General features: G+C 43.0%; 1 protein-coding gene across 4 annotated transcripts in view; it reads right to left on the minus strand.

The window, feature by feature from the left end:
* IFT80 (intraflagellar transport 80) overlaps positions 1 to 19,835 on the minus strand; it is a 122,049-nt gene that overhangs the window by 36,988 nt on the left and 65,226 nt on the right. For 3 of the 4 annotated variants that reach the window (XM_084847393.1, XM_084847394.1, XM_084847392.1), the window contains 4 exons: positions 10,665 to 10,844; positions 8,577 to 8,695; positions 7,835 to 7,909; positions 4,257 to 4,420 (listed from right to left, as the gene is read on the minus strand). In XM_084847393.1, the coding sequence (XP_084703519.1) occupies positions 4,257 to 4,420; positions 7,835 to 7,909; positions 8,577 to 8,695; positions 10,665 to 10,844 (538 nt within the window). The remainder of the gene's footprint in view (positions 1 to 4,256; positions 4,421 to 7,834; positions 7,910 to 8,576; positions 8,696 to 10,664; positions 10,845 to 19,835) is intronic. The other variant, XM_084847396.1, reaches the window with a different exon arrangement.

Below are 19,835 nucleotides of genomic sequence, written 5' to 3' on the forward strand. Positions count from 1 at the left end.
TTGACTAGGACATCCTTTAAAGCATCATCCCCAAAGAGCTTGCCCCCAGTGAAAAACTCTGACCCTAGGTTGGACTTGAAAGGAAGAGCAGCTTCCCAGTGGCAAAGCCAAAGGAGTCTCCTGGCAGACACAGTGGCTGCTAGGGATCTAGCAGATAACCGAGCCGCATCCAAAAAGGCACCAGCAATAAAAGCTACCACCTTAGAGACCTTGAGAAGGGTCTTACGTAATCTGGCTGGATCATGAAGTGCCCCATCTTCCAACCAGAAGAGGGAAAGACTGGCAAAAACTGACGCTGAAGCTACCACCTGAATAGACAGGGATGCTGCTTCATGGGCCTTCTTCAAAGCAGTATCCAGCTTGCACTCAACCGATTCCATGAGCTGCACATCCGTATCTTTTGGGTGAAGAGCATGATTCATCACAGCCACCACAGGCACATCAGTAAGCGGGACTTTAATTTGATCCATAATAAGCTGCTCTAAAATGTAATGTTTGTTAGCAATAGTGATGGGCTTCTTGTGCTGCAAAGGAGAATTCAACTCACCTCTAATCACTTTTGGGATAAGAGCAGGCAGCTTCACCACCTTGGTCTTGGGCTGAGCATCAGGACAGACAGCTGTCATCCTAGAAGTAGAGCACTGAGGAGCTTCCTCTGAAGGAATCAAATCTAAGGCTGCCATAGATTTACATAGCAGGGGAAAATAGTCCTGGAATAGGTGGCTGGAATCAGGCCCCTTGGGGTCAGGCTCACCAGTCCACTCCTCTTCACCTAGGACAATTAAGTCTGCATCATTTTCATCTGGGTTAGGAGAGTCCAGATTTGGGTTGGACATTTCTTTTTAACTTCCTCCTAGGCACATCATGAGGATCTGGAGATATATGAACACTGTCTCGAGCTGGAGCTGAAGGAGCCTGCTGTGATGTTAGGAGAGAGCCAGGGGGCTGCGCAGCATTTCTAGATGTAGCAGACATAGAAAGGGTTAAAGGCGGCGAATGAACCGAGGCATCCTTAGCCAGGTCAGCTAATAAAACCTCCTTCAAGCGCTGTAGCAGAGAAGGTGGAATTTCCAGAGAAACTGAATTCCCCCAGATTGCTGCCTAACTGTAGGTGATTGACAGGGTTTTGGCAGGAAAAAGCAGTGGGCCTGGAGAATGATGCCCCTGTTCCCACAGGGCAGTCTGTGAATCCCTGGAACTCCTCCAGGGAAGATTGCATCGAAAACAGACTGCCCAAATTCCCAACCAAGTCTGCCTCTCTGTCATCAGAGAGATCTTCATCTGCCCTAAGGCTCCTTCTGGTCAACCGCCTGGGAGATGGTGTAGCAAAAGCTGGGCTCCTGTGTAAGGCGAGGCTCCTCCCTCCTTGTCCTCCTCCTCTTCCTCCTCCTCCCAAACTCCCAATATCCATACCAGCCAGGGCTATGTCGTTGCAGGCACTTGATCTTGCCCTGAGCCCTGCTGAGGAAAACTCCCAAAGGTGGAGAAAAGGGAGCTCTGGATGCGACGGAAAGGACAAGCCGCTTCAGCGCAAATGGGAGGGGGGTCAGTAATGGCGGCAATTATTGCCTTTCACAGAAGCCACACGCAGGCGGCTTGTGAAGAGCCCAAGGAGAGTGCCAGGTGAGGTTTATGAGTTTTGCAGGCAGAAAACTGCAAACGACAGAGCCAAAGGCACAAGGGGGAAAAGGCCAAATTGGGGGAGGGAGTGGTTGGAGAAAACAATGAAGGTAGCTGACAAGAACGGAGAAGCTGTGGTGTTTTTTTGTTTTTGTTTTTTTACTGTTTTCCCTGAAAGGAAAAAAGATTGGGAAGGGGGGAAAAGAGAACAGACAATAACGTATGGACATGCAAAAGTTAGGGAGAAAATGGAAAACACAAGTCTGAGTCAGAAGAACGCAGAGAGGCGAATCTACGACCACTTCAGTCAGGCAAAATCGCAAAATTGAGGCGGGAAAGACAGTTAAAAGATTTAATTGGAGCAGCGGGTTTGCCTTTGACCACTAGGTGGCACATAAGACCCACCTGATGTACTGTTTACATGTAGGGATGTACGAAAGGCACTTACCTTTCGCGGATTATGTTTATGGTTGGGGGGGAGGCGTTCCGTCCCTCCCCCCGGAATCCTCGCCGGGGGAGGAGGCGCTCCGTTCCTCCCCCCCCGGAATCCTGGCTGGCTGGCTGTGCGCTGCAGGGATTCTGTGGAACCACTGGCTGGCTCCGCCAGCAGCCAGACATCCGGCCGCTGGCTAGCAGGGACGCAAATGGCGGCAGCCGTAGCTGCCGCCGTTTGCGTCCCTGCAGTGAGCCGTGATAGGCTACATAAATGTTTACGTAGCCTATCATGGCTGACTTAAAAAACAACAACGCGCATATGCAAATGGCGGCGGCCAAGGCCACCGCCATTTGCGTTCCTTATTTTAGCACGTTTTAGTCTACGTAAACATTTACGTAGACTAAGACGGCAAAAATAAGGGGAACGCAAATAGCGTAGCGGACACTACACTATTTACATTCCCCTTATTTTTGCCGTCTTAGTCTACGTAAATGTTTACGTAGACTAAGACGTGCCAAAATAAGGAACGCAAATGGCGGCGGCCATGGCCGCCGCCATTTGCGTACGCACGTTGTTGTTGTTGTTTTTTAAGTCAGCCGTGATAGGCTACGTAAACATTTACGTAGCCTATCACGGTTTTTTAAAAAAACCTAGCCGTGATAGGCTACGTAAATCTTTACGTAGCCTATCATGTGTTTTTTTTTTTTTTAACTGGAAATGGTGGCAGCGGCAGCCGGTCGGAAGACCGGCCGCTGCCGCCGCCGCCGCCTAACTGCTGCCGGAGTCGCCGCCGGAGCCGCCGCTGCCAGGAAGATCCGCCCAAGGTAAGTCTCGTCCCGAGGGGGCGGGGGGGCAGGCCATTCCGCCACCAATTTCGGGGGGCCAAATGCGCTGGCATTCGGCCTCCCCGAGATCCGTGGCGGAATTTTCGTACATCCCTATTTACATGTACAAGAGAAAGACCTAGCTACTGTTTGAATGGGATAAATGTGAATAAGCATGGATGGTTGATGCAATCTCATCTAATTTAGCTCTAACTCTGCAGCCAATCACAATGCACTATCATGAGTATACAAAACAAGCATTCAGCACAAATTTCACATTATCAACTTAAACAGCATGGGGTTACAACATGCTGCTCCCATGTCTAGAGAATTATGAGCACACAGGTGGGGACTTTGATGATGAGGACCCTTTGCACCACCAACAAATACCCATTTCTAGTTTCATTATCTGAAGGTCTTCATTGAGTCCATTGGAAATTTTTTCACTTACACCACCTTTTCTGACATAATGTTTCACTGTTGCAGGTGGGTACAAATGAACCTAAGGGAGCATAGGATTCTTCCTAAACTCCCCTTCTCTCCCACCAAAACCCTGCTCCACACTCTCCCCCACCCACACCAAGCTTTCAGTGTCCCAACAGTCTAAGGTTCCCCCAGCAGTAGCCTCAACTGGTACAAGAGCATTGCTAAGGTAGGAGAGATTCAATTTGTTTGCTTATCTTGGCCTCTACCTGCACAGAGAGATTGGCAAGTAATCCAATCCCCAGCCAGTGGGCATAAAAGACCATCTTCTCTGCACAGTATCTGAAACAGCTTTTTAAAATGGGGAGATTAAAGAGCAGTTTTGTGATGTAGCTCAGAAAACGTTCTGTTCAGCAACAACAATAAAAAGCTCCATCATGGACATGGATCTTCTAATATGCTTCTCTGAATATTTTGCCAGTATCGGTTACATTTTATGGTAGGAAATTCTCTTACCACACTAACTGAAGAAAGCAGCTTATTTTTTCAATGAACACTGAAAAGTCTTTTCTGAAAAGATTCTTGGGTTTGCAATGTGAAGCATACAAATACATTTCTAGGGAAGAGGCCATAGCTCAGTGCTAGAGCAGATGCTTCGTATGCAGATGGTCCTAGCCTAAATCCTTGTGAAAAAATCCCAGGCAGCAGAAGAAAGACCTCTGCCAGAGACCCTGGAGAACCACTGCCAAAAAGAGTAAACAGTAGTGGGTTGGATGGAGTAATGGTAAGAGCCAATGTAAGACAGCTTGTTCATGTACTGGGAATGAACTACCTTTCCCCAAACCCCTTTCAAACTTATATAGTAAACTTTTTTCTTTCACATTATTTTCAACATGTATTTAATCAAAAGAAAAGGTTTTTTATACAAAAATAACAGCCAATTTTTAACATACCCTTTTCATCAGATTTGTCTCTTATTGCTAAAGTATCATTACTCAAAGATATGGTCTGGGCATTTAATATATCTGTTCTCATTCCTGGAAACTTTGGAGAGGAAATTAAACGTCCTTCATAGGAATATAAATAGATTCCTCCACCATCTACAAGAAGAAAATGCCTGTAAATAAAGGGGGGGAAACAATTAACAATGCTCAGGTCATGCCATTAAAAATTGTCACAATCTATTATTTCTGTGTAAACTACTTGCCTTATTCACAAATTTATTTATTCAACTATTTAGATGTATATAAAATATTAACAGATTGGCATTTATAATCCAAGGTGTTGCTTTAAAAATTTTCTACTCTGTCAGATTTATATATGCATAGGCTATCTAATATTATAGCAAGTAGATACTATTTCATTTATCCAAATGACCTACCATGGGATACATGGTAATATCTGCATAGAGCTACATTTTCTGTATTTGGAAAATGAGATTTGGGGGGAGGGGGCACTATCACCAATGCAATGAATATGAACTTGAGCACACTCCAGGAGAGAGCGGAGGACAGGAAGGTCTGACGTGCTATGGTCCATGGGACACAACTTAACGACTGAACAACAACCTTCCAAGTGACCAATATTCATAACAGACTACTCATGGAATCTGACATATAATATCAAAGGATAAGTGCAGACATAATGCTTCCAGTTACTTAAACATAGCTAAGTAATCAGGAGTGAACCACAGAGATTAGAAGCTCCCTTCCTTCTGAAGCACGTAATCCCGCTATTGGGTCTAACTCCATAACACTACCATTAACAATGCTTAGAGCTAGAAAGGATTACTATGTAATCCAATTCTGAGTTAAGTGAAACTTAAGTTAGCTCTAACTGGGTTTAACATTGGAATTACACAACTAAACAAGTGCTGAAAATCCCCCCTTCCCATGTTTTTTGTGTAGGATTATTCATCCCTGTGAAAGGGGGGTGGATTTTCTGTTGGTTTCAGGGAAGAGGAATTTCACTAACACTTATGCGGGGCGGGGGGCTTGGCTTACCTTAGTTTATATGAGGTGGCCAAGAGGGGTTTTTTCTCTTCTTTTTGCAGTTTAAAAAAAAGCCTCATAGCTACTTGTAATGGCTGCAAGGCTCTCTCTGCAGCCTCTCAACTACACTTCCTGCTTGGGGCTGGACCAGGATGCCCATGGGAATGAGGCTACTATACACAGTGTCATTCCCATGGGCATTCTGGGCCAGCCCTAAGCAGAAAGTATGGCTAGGAGGTTGCAGAGAGGCCTTGTAGCCACTATGAACAACCACAAGTCAAAGTGCAAAAAGCAAGAGAGAAAAATACCCCAGCCACCTCATCTCAACCAAGACTTGCATCTGTCCCTCAAAAATTTCAATTCAACGCCCCGCCCTGCCCCAACCTTCAGGGTATTTTGGTTTTGCCCCAACCTCCGCAAATAGTCAAAAGAGAAAAAGAAGCCCAGCTGTAATTACACCAATTTTCCAAGCCTTCAGGCCTGCTTGGTCTTCTGCTGAAAGTTGGCAGTGGAGCAGGTGCAGTGACAAACCAAGTTGCCTGCTCTGTCCCCCTCCAGCTTGGAACCAGAGAAAGGAGACAGACATTTATTTTGGCTCTCTGGATGCACTCAGCAAATGCAGAGCTAAAACAAATAGGAGGCTTCTGCCTAGGTTTGGTACTGGGTATGTGGCAGTGATCATCCCTCCCCCTCTGTAGCACCAGCTATGGAAAGCCGCCTCAGGCTCATCTCGCTCACAAGAGTTTGTTTGCCATCCCACAATGGTGAGAGGGGTGAGTATAATTCTGAAATCCTGCTGAATTTGACCCATATACAGTCAGGGCCAGAAATATTGGAACAAGGATAACTGTTTTGGCAGTTGGCCTCTGTAAACCACCACATTGAAGTTGAAACACACCAAGATGGGAGCAAAGTCAGGACTTTCAGCTGTAATTCAAGGGGTTTGACAACAGTGGGGCACTAACCATTCAGGAAGGACAGCCAGTGGCATACACACACCCCCATCGTTGGTAGCTCATAAGTAATGGAACAAACCAACATCATTTCAAACTTAAGGATCACCTTTAATACCTGGATGAAAATCCTTTGCAGTCAATGACTGCCTGAAGTCTGGAACCCATGGACATGACCCAATGCTGAGTTTCCTCCCTCGAGATGTTTTGCCAGGCCTTTACCGCAGGTGCCTTCAGCTGCTGCTTGTTTGTGGGTCTTTCTGCCTTCAGTCTTGTCTTCAGTAAATGAAAAGCATGCTCTATTGGGTTGAGATCAGGTGACTGACTTGGCCATTGAAGAACATCCCACTTCTTTGCCTTGAGAAACTCTTGGGTAGCTTTTGCTGTATGTTTTGGATCATTATCCATCTGCAATATGAAGCGGCGTCCTATCAGTTTGGCAGCATTCGGCTGAATCTGACCAGAAAGTATAGCCCTATACACTTCAGAATTCATCCTGCTGCTTTTATCAGCAGTCAGGTCATCAATAAACACCAGTGACCTGATTCCATTGGCAGCCATACTTGCCCATGCCATAACACTGCCTCCACCATGTTTGACAGATGATGTGGTATGCTTTGGATCATGAGCTGTTCCTTTCCTTCTCCATACTTTTCTCTTCCCATCATTCTGGTACAAGTTAATCTTGGTTTCATCAGTCCAAAGAATCTTATTCCAGAACTGGGCAGGCTTTTGTAGGTGTTTGCTGGCAAAGGCTAATCTGGCCTGTCTGTTCTTGAGCATTACCAGTGGTTTGCTCCTTGTTGTGAAGCCTCTGTACTTACATTCATAAAGCTGTCTCTTGACTGTAGATGTTGACAATGACATGCCTACCTCCGCAAGAGCGTTCTTGACCTGGCTAGATGCTGTGAAAGGGTTTCTCTTCACCATGAGCAGAATTCTACGGTCATCCACTTTAGTTGTCTTCCGTGGTCTGCCAGGCCTTTTGCTGTTGCTGAGCTTGCCAGTTAAGTCCTTCTTTTTCAGGATGTTTCAAACAGTTATATTGGCCACTCCCACTGTTTTTGCTATCTCTCTGATGGATTTATGTTGTTTCCTCAGCCTAATGATGGCCTCCTTCACTCGCATGGACACTTCTTTGGACCTCATGTTGGGAGTTCCAGTGAACAGCTACCAAATGCAAATGTAACACTCAGAACTACCTCCAAGCCTTTTCTCTGCTGGATTGGTCATGGGGTACCCAGGAAACAGGCCACACCTGGCCATGCAGCTGCTTGTCAGCCATTCGTTCCATTACTTATGAGCCACCAACAATGGGGGTGTGCATATACCACTGGCTGTCCTTCCTGAGTGCCCCACTTTTGTCAAACCCCTTGAATTACAGCTGAAAGTCTTGACTTCGCTCCCATCTGGGTGTGTTTCCTTTCAACTTCAATGTGGCGGTGTACAGAGGCCAAGTGCCAAAACAGTTATCCTTGTTCCAATATTTCTGGCCCTGACTGTATTTCTTCAAAATATGATCCTACCAGTTTGCAATATTTGAGCAAACATTATTTTAATAAAAATAAATTGTAATAAGCAAGTTACCTTTCCGCTTGTAAAATTAAACTGACAGTTCCTTCTTTGAGGTCAAAGATTAATGGCGTATTCCAGTTTTTAATTCTAAAACAAAGGGAGGGCAATTAAAAAAAGCCCTTAATACAAAAAGTAGTTCAGACTGTATGGGGGGATGTTCTCAATATATTCTACTTTGAAATAATTATATATGCTAAGATTTCAAAAAATACAGAATGCAGGGATGTATTTATCTTTCCATTTATTTAAAAACGAACTGATTATCTAATAGCTATTTCACATTTTCCAATATCACTATAAAAGTTACAGCTGATGTGATCCAGATACACACACCCCCCGCAGCCACATGCCCACAAGAGCTTTTTAACACATACATACACACACACACCCAACTGTATGCCTGAACTTTGTTTAAAAGTAGTTCAAATTTAAAATGTAGTTCAGGGATTTGGCGCAAGTAACTATTAAAGGGAAACACAGAACAAACTAGTGCACAGTTGCACCAGGAGACAAAGTTGTGTTAAGCAATAACATATGGCTTCACTGTAAAGGTCTCACTCATGGGGAAACAAATGTAGCTAGTCAATTCCACGTGCAATTATGAAAAGTTTATATCATTTAGCTTTGGTTTATGGGACATATCCATTAAATAATGGATGCTTCCCAAATCAAATCATGTAGAAGCTATTATTTATTAAACCAACATTTTTGCAATTTATCAGCTGACTATGTCTCATTAATTCAAGAAGCTTACGAGAATATGTAACACTGAAGAGACGTTGAAACTACTAAATGCCCATAGTTCAAAGAAGCCTTAATGACTCTGTCACGAAATTCCAGTAAATCCACTGCATCATTAAGTACATTACGAACCTAACGGAAACAAAAGCTATGGTTAAATAAAACTTAAATAATTCAAAACCCAAAACACCAAAACTAGAAAAAAAGTATTAGCCTCGTTCTTATCTCTAAGAACTATACAGAATCTCCCTTAAAAAGGAAGAGATATAATGAACATTCCAGTATTTAAACCAATCAAGTTCACATTACAATAGACTTTTGTGTGATTTATACCCTATTTTAATATTCTCAGACTCTTTCATTTTTATGCAGTAGAACTAAATAATACTTTTAAAGCATTGGGCAGTATCCTACATTGCCCATGTTAGTGGAATGGTCTGCTACACTAGCAGTTCCTGAAACAACTGGAAATGAGTGCCAATGCTTGTATCCAGAACTAGGCAGGTCAGCGAAGCTCACAGAAGGGAGGTCTGCTGACCTGCCCAAATTCTGGAAATGAGCATTCTGGATCCTCTGTCTTCAGACAACCTCATACAAGAATTTAAATTATACATAGGTCATTTACACACTGTGCTAGTGAAAATACCTTTCCCATGAAGCTGTACAAGCTAAATATAACAAAAGCTTCAAGGATTACTGGACAGTAATTCATTACAATTCGATGTCTGGGAATGAATGCAAAAATATGATTTTTACCTGCCAATTTGTCTTCTATATTCCCAGACACTGACTCATAATATCCCACTCAGTGGACAGATGGGTAATATAGAATTTCTGTTGTTGCAAGTTTTCCCAATTATATATTCAGCATCAAAGAAGACTTCACGTCAGGCCAAAAGATATTTAGGTGCCTAATTATAGATTTGGGAGCCTAATGTTGGGCATCCAGAATTGAAAAGCTTGGCCTGAACTCTAATACTAAATGTATAATTGGGAAAACTTGTAACAACAGACATTGTATATTATTGCCCTGTCCTCTGGGTGGGATGTTATGAGTCAGTGTCTGGTCAGGGAAGACAGAGCATTTAGCAGGTAAAAATATCCATTTATGCATTTGCTTTCCAATATTCAGGCTGAGTTTTTAATTCAGGACAAGATAAACTTACATTTAGAATTCTACTACACGTTCGGGGTCATGCTTCACTTATCATAATATAACCTTTAAAAAACAACACATCTGTTGTCTGAAAATATGTAATAGGGCTTAATATAACACCTCTTAATAATCTGCTGTTAGTAATCTGATGAAGTTTTGAAAAGTGTATAAATTTCCTAGTTAAGACAATACATTCTAGTAGTAAAAACAACTTGTAATAGATATTTTACCTAGCTGAAAACTATTTTAACCTGGGGCTGAAATATTCTGGTTACAGTTTCTTCAATAAGCACAATTTTGCTAATTTTGAGTTGCGATTTTGAGATCAAACAAAACCGACACACTGTTAGGTCTGCTCTTGGCAGGAAAACCTGCATTATAGTAACAACCAACAATGCTGCAGCTGCTGTAATGGTAAACCACAGCTGTATACAAGGGAAGGTGTGTTTTTTTAAGTCAACATGCCTAGGCTATCTGTGCATGGACTATTATGCTATTGCTTCTGCAGCTGTGCCTTTGTTGCCAGCTGCTGTAAAATAATTTCTAGCATAAACAAAGCTTTTGATGCTGAATTTCCAGCCACTGCAGTAATTTGGGATGCAAGCCACAGCCCATTTACTCTAGAGTAGCCTTCCTAACATCAACAAGATCACAGTGTGTTGCGAACATTCACCTCATTCTATAAACACATTAGTCAACCTGCTCATTCCACTGGGAGCATACTGAAAGCTGCTCAACCTACTGATGGTTGAACAGATCTCCCTGGGGATATTTAACTAGCAAAAGATACGATATCACTCATTCACTCAGTACATTTATAACACAAAAAAGGTATTCGGAAGGTACCAGTTATTTTGTGTCAAGATTTTCTGCTCACCACAGTTGTCAGCCATATATTTAAGAAATATCCTGCTATTCAAAAAGCTTGAAACACCCAACACATACCTCCATGGTTCTTCTTTTAGTTAGTGTTATTCCAAAGTTTTTCCACACCCAATGCTGTTCCACAACATGGGCAAAAATCACATGTCCATTTCCACAAGCCCCAGCTATTTGTGTGCCATCAGTAGACCAAGCAATATTAAATATGCTTCCGGTGTTTGGTTTCTCTAAAGCATAGGACCACTGTAAAAAAAAATTAAAGAAATAATAATTTTCCTTGTAATGAATACTATAATACACAATGCAGACATTACACATACAGTTATTAATATTGTACTGTGCAACTATTCCAACTTTGTCCTATCTTTCTTAAATTATCAGCCCTTGAGGCAAGGGAAGGGTCACTTCTATAATCTGTTCAGCATCCAATACACTGAGAACATGAAATAAATGTTAAATAGTTTTGTTTTAAAGCAAATATATGAAATTATTTCACTTGCAGTAAGATAATACCTTTGGAGGAAAAGGCAATAATCTTCCTTTTTTGTTAGATGAAGTGAGTGCAAAATTAAAGGAAGAAATATATAATCTCTCTCATGCTATTTCATATATAACACAACATTAGAAAGCCAAAATGTATTTGTAATCCAATAAAAGTATTTAAGGAATGAATATGTCACTACAAAAATCTACATTTTTAAACAGTCAACACTTATGTGGAGAGGATTCTTGCAAAACATTTCTATACATATATGAGAAAGTGCATAGGGGAACAGTTATCTTTGTGGTTCTCCTGCAGGTGTCTTTTTCTAAGAGAATGCTACCAAACAATAGACAGGACATATGCAAGGTGAGACAGATGGATGCACCTTTTATGAAACTTATTTGAAGAGGGGGAAGGGGGCACTTTACCTTAGGTTGATGTCTTTTTCAAAACCCCTCCACCAAGTTAGAAAAGCAGCTATATTAGTTTGGCAGCAAAGAGACAGAGACCAATGGATTTATTGCAGCATGAGCTTTCACACAAGCTTTTTCTGCATTAGGTTTTACACAGTACTCCTGGTATTTCAGCTACATTAGAAAGTCAATGCAGCATAGTGGATAAAAGGTTGAACTTGAGCCAGGGACATCTGGGTTCAAATCCCTGCTCAGCCATTAAGTTCACTGGGTGAGCTTAAGACAATTACTACCTTTTAGCCTCATCTATCACACAGGGGTATTGCGAGTGGAAAAAGAAATAAAACTGCCACTACCACGCCCCATTGATGCCCTTTTTGTTTGTTGAACAATTCCATATCATGGTTGCCATTATTGACATAACACCAACCCACCCTAGAGCCTCAGTGCAACATCCTCAGTGGTTTATGCACTGAGCACATCACAACTGTTAAACTGTACTGGTGCTGCAATTGCTGCCCCCCATCCACAGCACAAAACAAGGCCAGCAGTTGTGATGACATTAACAGAAAAATATTCCCAGCATATATCTACTGTAGCATGTTTAATACAAAAGTACCAAATACAAAACATGCTGCTATATATAGTGCAAAAACATTTAATACAAAGTAATAGAAATAATAGCAAAATGGTGCCACCTAGCATAATATTAAAATATAGTGGAAGTATTCAAATTCACCCTACTGTTTGGATGATTCCTGGCTAATAGGCAGGATGCTGATGGATGTTTCATCAGTGGAAGCTAAAAACAGGAGATGGTCACTTGATAGCTGGGAGTATTTCTTCCATTTTTGAAATCCAAGAACCATCAGAACTTGAAGACGGAGAGATATAAAAAAGGAGTTTGGCGTTTGAATTAAGACAGAGAGAAGGGAGGGAGAGAGATCGGCGTTTTGGCTGTAGTTAAGTGAAACTGGGAATGCAGCCTGGGGAGGCTGCAGAAGTTACTCTCTAGGGACCAGATGCCTGCTGAAGATATATTTTATTTGTTTGTAGTATTTTTATACTGCTTTTTAGCCAAAAAAGCTCCAAGAGAGGCTTAGATATAATCAAATAAACAAGGCATTTGCCTCCGAAGTACCTGATTCTATATTTGTAATTAAAGGAAATAGTTCACTATAAATCACCAGTGTTCTCTCAGCAAAAGCAAACTAAACCCAGTAGTGATGCCCCTGGAACTTCTCACCACTGATAAACACTGTGGGAAGTGTTTATCATCTTCATCATCCTACCTGTTCATGGGATGGTGGTTCCTGTGGGCTGCTACTATATACATGTTTTTTAAAAAATCCTGGTGGCTGTATTAATTGGATAGGGGAGGAGCAGGTCACTCCCTTAGTGCTTTTTTAAACAGTTTTAAAAAATCAGAAAAGGCACAGCATGTCTGAGCAAATAATAAAATGTGCATGGGTCACTCGTCATTGATTATGTCCAAGACTATATTCAAAAGGAGTCCATGGCACACATATAATAACATTTAATCAGGCTGTTATACTGGTAATAAATTAATTATCTAGGAGAAATTTTACAATTTCCCAGGTAGAAAACAGTTGTGGGTGTGTTTTTTTTTTTTAACGATTTGGAAAATACTGATATCCCCTAAACTACCTTGAAGAAAAACAAGTGCACTATTTATGAAATATAAGAAAAATGTACTTTTAATGTATAAAAAGATGTACAGAAAGGTATAATTCAGATGCACTAAGTGTACTGAGAAGGTGGCAAAGATGTATAGAAACATGTATTTGCTAACTGATAAACCAGGTTATCACAGCAAGAACTAAAGAGTGATGAGGAAAAAAACTGCATCCCAACTACTGGAGTCCAAATATAATAAGTCCCAGTGCTACCCAATCATTGTTCTTCCGCTGTGAGCTACATGCAGAATTGCTATTGACCTTCCACACTTTAGGGGATATAGTGCTTCTTTTGTATGTCCCACTCTGTTCCGTCCACACTAGTGGACTTGATATAGCCCTGTGGATGCAGAAAGGAACAATTCACTTAAGCATGCTGTGTTGAATCAATTTTTCAATTAATTTTTAATTTGTGCTAAAGCACATTTTTATTTAGGTGCTATTGTGCGACTGCACAAACTAAAACACACACAATATTTTAGCATTAATTAACAGATTGGGAGAGGAATAAATATTGGTAAAGTGGCACCGACTGGAAAGGCAGCAGGTTGCTTTTTCAATCAGTTTTAAGTGTGTGTTAAAATGACTTTTCTTTTAAGCACTATAGTAAAATATTTTACTTTTTAAAAATATATAGCCAAAAAAGTATTTTAGTGCAAATTAAAATATCAATTTTAAAAACATACTGATAAAATGGTGCTGACTGGAAAGGTAATAGTGCAAAAGTGTCAATGCATGGTATTATGTGAGGCAGTACATCAAAACTATACAAAAGTCAGAAGAGTAGCATTAAGAATCTACATTTATGGAGAAAGTACTACTGTTCCATCACCCGCAACACCTTGAGCTGAAAAACTGGGATTCTCTGCAGTCTAAAAGAAGTCTGAAGGAGCACAGGGAAAACACAGGAGGCCAGCCATCAGATGATGATGTCACCTAAATATCCTGTAAAAAGTGAGTAAACACAGCATGGCAATTCCACAGTAAACACCTTGGCCGTGTTTCCATGACAATGGAAGGAGAAGCTAATGGAGGAGTACCGGATTTTTTTTTAAAAGGCATAAGCTTTGCTGCGATTTGATCCATGCAGGGCTCCACGAGCAGGTTCTCCATAGCAGTAAAAATTGCTTCACAGAATATACTTCCTAGAAAGGATGGGGGTTGGAACGAATGCCATCTGACTGGCAGGAGCTGCTCAACCAATAAGAGAGGCTTCCCCCCTCTCCCCCCCTTTTCTCCTTACCCTTGAAACTCCAGATGCACCTGCATTTCAGGAGCAAGCCTCATTGATCGCAATGGGGTTTACTTCTGAGTAGACACACATATGCATGTGCTGGGAAAGGTGGTGGTGGGGAGAACACAAAGATGGAAACCAGCCCCCATTTTAACCCACCGGAACTCTATAATGAAGGGTGGAAATAGTTTCTTCCTAATGCAATAAACCAAACAAAGGGGAATCAGAACTTCAAGGTCGCGCTTTACCGCTTTAAACTGTGCCATGTCAATTGAGAGGGATCTCTGTAAATTCTGTAGGCATTCAAAGGGCAAGGCTCATTGATCACAAAGGGAGTTACTTCTGAGGAGACACTAATGGGTTTGTTGTGGGAAAGACAGCAGTAAACACAAAGATGGAAACCAGCCCCCATTTTAACCTGCAGGATCTCTGTAATGAAGGGTCAAAGTAGTTTCTTCCTAAGGCAATAAACCAAACAAAGGAGAACCAGAACCGCGAGATCATACTTTGCCACTTTAAACTGTGCCATGTCAATTGAGGGGGGATTTCTGTAAGTTCTGTGGGCATTCGGAGGGCAAGACTCATTCAGCACAATGGGAGGAAACACCCCTTGACCAGGGTCACAGTGAAAGGCACACTCCTGGGCAGGGCTAGCATACCCGAGGTCAATGCGGAGGTTGGGGCACATAGTAACTATACTGGGGAGAACCCGACTTAAGGAAAAGAATCAGACTAGCATTCTCAGGTAATCCCATTTTTCCCTGATAAGCTCCACGGTGGCTGCTGGATGGCCACAATATCATGTATCCCCAAGGACCTCAACACGCAGCCGACTTGGAGTAAATCGCTGGTGGAAATACCCCGCTAGTTTGGAAATATATACTGGGTGGCATTCCATGTAATGCTAAACTATGGGTTAGCACTATGCACACAAGCAGAAAGGAGCCCAACTGAAATGTCTGGCTTGTGCGCTCCCACATCATGCAGCCACAAGGCAAACAAGCATTCAGCTTCACTTTGCCTGATGCTAGGCTTGTCATTATGTGTGAACCAGCAATGTTTTAAAATAAACTCTAGTCAATTGTTAAACAAGCCAACTACAAACCCTTGATTGTTTAGCTGTCTTGTTTAGATTTTAAACCACAATTCCTGGTTTGCACATGACAAGCCAGGAACTGAACATAAGAACAGCCACGCTGGATCAGACGAAGGGTCCATCTACACCGGCATTCTGTTCACACAGTGGCCAACCAGCTGCCCACAGGAAACTAGGGATGTACGAAAGTCACTTACCTTTCCACGGATTATGTTCATGGTGGGGGGGAAGGCGATCCGTTCCTCCCCCCTGGAATCCTCGACGGCGGGCTGTGCTCCGCGGCGGCTCCGCGGAGCAGCCAGCCAGGCCCAGGCCAGAGCCATCCGCAGCTGGATTTCCAGCCACGGAGAGCTCTGGGTAAAAAAAAAAAAAAAAGCGTACGCAAATGGTGGCGGCTATGGCCGTCACCATTCGCGTTCCTTATTTTATGCCGTCTTAGTCTACGTAAATATTTACGTATTTGGCCGGAGCCACCGCCGCCTGGAACATCCGCCCCAGGTAAGTCTCGTCCTGGGGGGGATCAGTGGGGGGGCGGGGGGCAGGCCGTTCCGCCACAGATTTCGGGGGGCCGAATGCACTGGCATTCGGCCTCACCGAGATCTGTGGCGGAATTCTCTGACATCCCTACAGGAAACCCACAAGAAGGACACAAGTGCACCCTCCCGCCCATGTTCCCCAGGAACTGGTATAGATAGGCATACTGCCTCTGATGCTGGAGGTAGCACATAGCCATTAGGACTAGTAGTCATTAACAGCCTTTTCCTCCAGGAATCTATCTAACCCCCTTTTAAAGACATCCAAATTGATGGCTATCACTATGTCTTGTGGTAGCAAATGCCATATGACTACGTGCTCGGTGAAGAAGTACTTCCTTTTATCTGTCCTGAATCTCCCACCTATCAGCTTCATGGGATGACCCCGGGTTCTAGTATTTTGAGAAAAATGTCTCCCTATCCACATTCTCCGCACCATGCCTGATTTTATACACCTCTATTATGTCTCCCCTTACCCTCCTTTTTTTCCAAGCTAAACAATCCCAGCTGTTCTAACCTTCTCTCATAGAGGAGATGCTCCAGCCCCTTGACCATTTTAGTTGCCCCTTTCTGCACTTTTTCCAGCTGTACAATATCCTTTTTTAGCAGTGGAGACCAGAAAGGTACACAGTATTCTAAGTGTGGTTGCACCATAGATTTATATAAAGGCAGTATGATATTGGCAGTTTTATTCTCAGTTCCTTTTCTAATGATGCCTAAGATGGATTGCCTTTTTTACAGCGGCCACACACTGGGTTGACATCTTCATCAAGCTGTCTGCCACAAACCCAAGATCTCTTTCTTGGTCAGTCAACCCTAGCTCAGATCCCATCAAATTATAACGGAAGCTGGGATTCTTTGTCCCAACGTGCATCACTTTACACTTGCTTACATTGAACCTCATTTGCAATTTGGAAGCCCATCGCCCAGTTTGGAGAGATCCTTTTGGAGCTCTTCACAATCCCTTTTTGTTTTGATCACCCTAAATAATTTGCTGTCATCAGCAAACTTGGCCACTTCACTGCTCACTCCTAATTCCAGATCATTTATGAACAAGTTGAAAAGCATTGGACCCATATGATCCCCGTGGGACCCCACTATTTACATCCCTCCATTGGGAGAATTCCTCCATTGGGAGAAAACCCCATGGAATGTATCACAAAGCTAAAAGAGATGACGCCGGAAGATGAGCCCCTCAGGTCAGAAGGTGTCCAATATACTACTGGGGAAGAGCAGAGGGAATTTCCAAGTAGCGCCAGAAAGAGTGAAGCGGCTGGGCCAAAGCCGAAAGGACACTCAGCTGTGGATGTCTCTGGTGGTGAAAAGAAAATCTGATGCTGTAAAGAACAATATTGTTTAGGAACCTGGAATGTAAGATCAATGAATTAAGGTAAGCTGGAGGTGGTCAAACATAGGGATGGCAGAGAATTCCGCCACGGATCACGGTGAGGCCGAATGCCAGTGCATTTGGCACCCCGAACTCCGTGGCGGAACGGCCTGCCACCCCCCGCCCCGCCGCGGATCCCCCCCGGGACGAGACTCACCTGGGGCGGACCTTCCAGGCGGCGGCAGCGGCGGCTGCAGGTCTTCCGACCGGCTGCTGCCACCGCCATTTCCACTCTTGTAAAAGAAAAAAAAGAAAGAAAAAGAAAGACGTGATAGGCTACGTAAAGATTTACGTAGCCTATCATGACTAGGTTTTAAAAAAAAAAAACCACGATGTGATAGGCTACGTAAATCTTTACGTAGCCTATCATGGCTGGGTGGCTTAAAAAAAAACAAACGCGTACGCAAATGGCAGCGGCTACGGCCGCCGCCATTTGCGTTTCTAATTTTTGCCCTCTTAATCTACGTAAATATTTACGTAGACTATGATGGCGAAAATCAAGGGGAACGCAAATAGCGTAGCGGGCGCTATTTGCATCCCTTTTTGATTCCGCGTTTTAGCCTACGTAAATATTTAAGTAAAATATTTATTTTAGCCTATGTAAATATTTAAGTAGGATAAAACGGGGAATCAAAAAGGGATGCAAATAGCGCCCGCTACGCTATTTGCGTTCCCCTTGATTTTCGCCATCATAGTCTACGTAAATATTTACGTAGATTAAGAGGGCAAAAATAAGGAACACAAATGGCGGCAGCTGAAGCCGCCGCCATTTGCGTCCGTGGTTTTTTTTTTTACCCAGAGCCCTCCACGGTTGGAAATCCAGCTGCGGACGGCTCTGGCCTGGCCTGGCCGGCTGCTCCGCGGAGCTGCTGTGGAGCACAGCCAGCCTCGGAGAATTCCAGGAGGGAGGAACGGAGCACCTCCCCCCCCGGCGAGGATTCCGGGGGGAGGGAAGGAACGCTCCCGCCCCACCATCAACATAATCCGCAAACAGGTAAGTGACTTTCGTACATCCCTAGTCAAACATGAGATGGCAAGATTGAACATCGACATCTTGGGAATCAGTGAACTAAAATGGACAGGCATGGGAGAATTTAATTCAGGTGACCATTATATCTACTACTGTGGGCAAGAATCCCTTAGAAGAAATGGGTAGCACTCACAGTCAATAAAAGGGTGGGGAAAGCAGTACTAGGGTGCAATCTCAAAAACGATAGAATGATCTCAGTACGAATCCAAGGCAAACCATTCAACATCACAGTAATTCAAGTCTATGCCCCAACTACTGAGGCCGAAAAAGCTGAGGTTGATCGGTTCTACGAAGACATACAGCACCTTCTAGAACTAACACCAAAAAAAGATGTCCTTTACATCATAGGGGATTGGAATGCCAAAGTAGGAAGTCAAAAAATAATGGGGATAACAGGCAAACATGGCCTTGGTGTATAAAATAAAGCAGGACAAAGGCTAATAGAGTTTTGCCAAGAGAACAGGCTGATCATAGCAAACACGCTTTTCCAACAGCACAAGAGGTGACTCTACACACGGACATCACCAGATGGTCAATATCGAAATCAGATTGATTATGTCCTTTGCAGCCAAAGATGGAGAAGCTCTATACAGTCAGTCAAAACAAGAACTGGAGCTGACTGTGGCTCAGATCATGAGCTGATTCTTGCAAAATTTCGGCTTAAATTGAAGAAGGTAGGGAAAACCACGAAACCATTCAGGTATGACCTAAATCATATCCCTTATGAATATACAGTGGAGGTGAGGAATAGATTTAAGAGATTAGACCTGACAGACAGAGTGCCTGAGGAACTATGGACGGAGGTCCGTAACATTGTTCAGGAGGCAGCAACTCAATCCATCCCCAAGAAAAAGAAATGCAAGAAAGCCAAGTGGCAGTCTAATGAGGCTTTACAAGTAGCTGAAGAAAGAAGGAAAGTGAAAAGCAAGGGAGAAAGGGAAAGATATATCCAACTGAATGCAGAGTTCCAGAGAATAGCAAGGAGAGACAAGAAGGCCTTCTTAAATGAACAATGCAAAGAAATCGAGGAAAACAATAGAATGGGAAAGACTAGAGATCTGTTCAAGAAAATCGGAGATCTCAAGGGAACGTTTTGTGCAAAGACGGGCATGATAAAGGACAAAGAAGGCAAGGACCTAACAGAAGCAGATGAGATTAAGAAGAGGTGGAAAGAATATATAGAAGAACTATACAGGAAAGATCTTAATGTCCCTGATAGCCATGATAATGCGGTCACTGAACTTGAGCCGGGTATACTCAAAGCATTGAGTGAAGTCAAGTGGGCCTTAGGAAGCATTACTAACAACAAAGCTAGCAGAGATGACAGTATCCCAGTTGAGCTATTTAAAATCCTAAAAGA

The sequence above is a fragment of the Heloderma suspectum genome, chromosome 3 (genome assembly GCF_057233095.1).
Source record: "Heloderma suspectum isolate Gila_16-S chromosome 3, 16-S_ref, whole genome shotgun sequence".
In the NCBI taxonomy this organism is placed as follows: Eukaryota; Metazoa; Chordata; class Lepidosauria; order Squamata; family Helodermatidae; genus Heloderma; species Heloderma suspectum.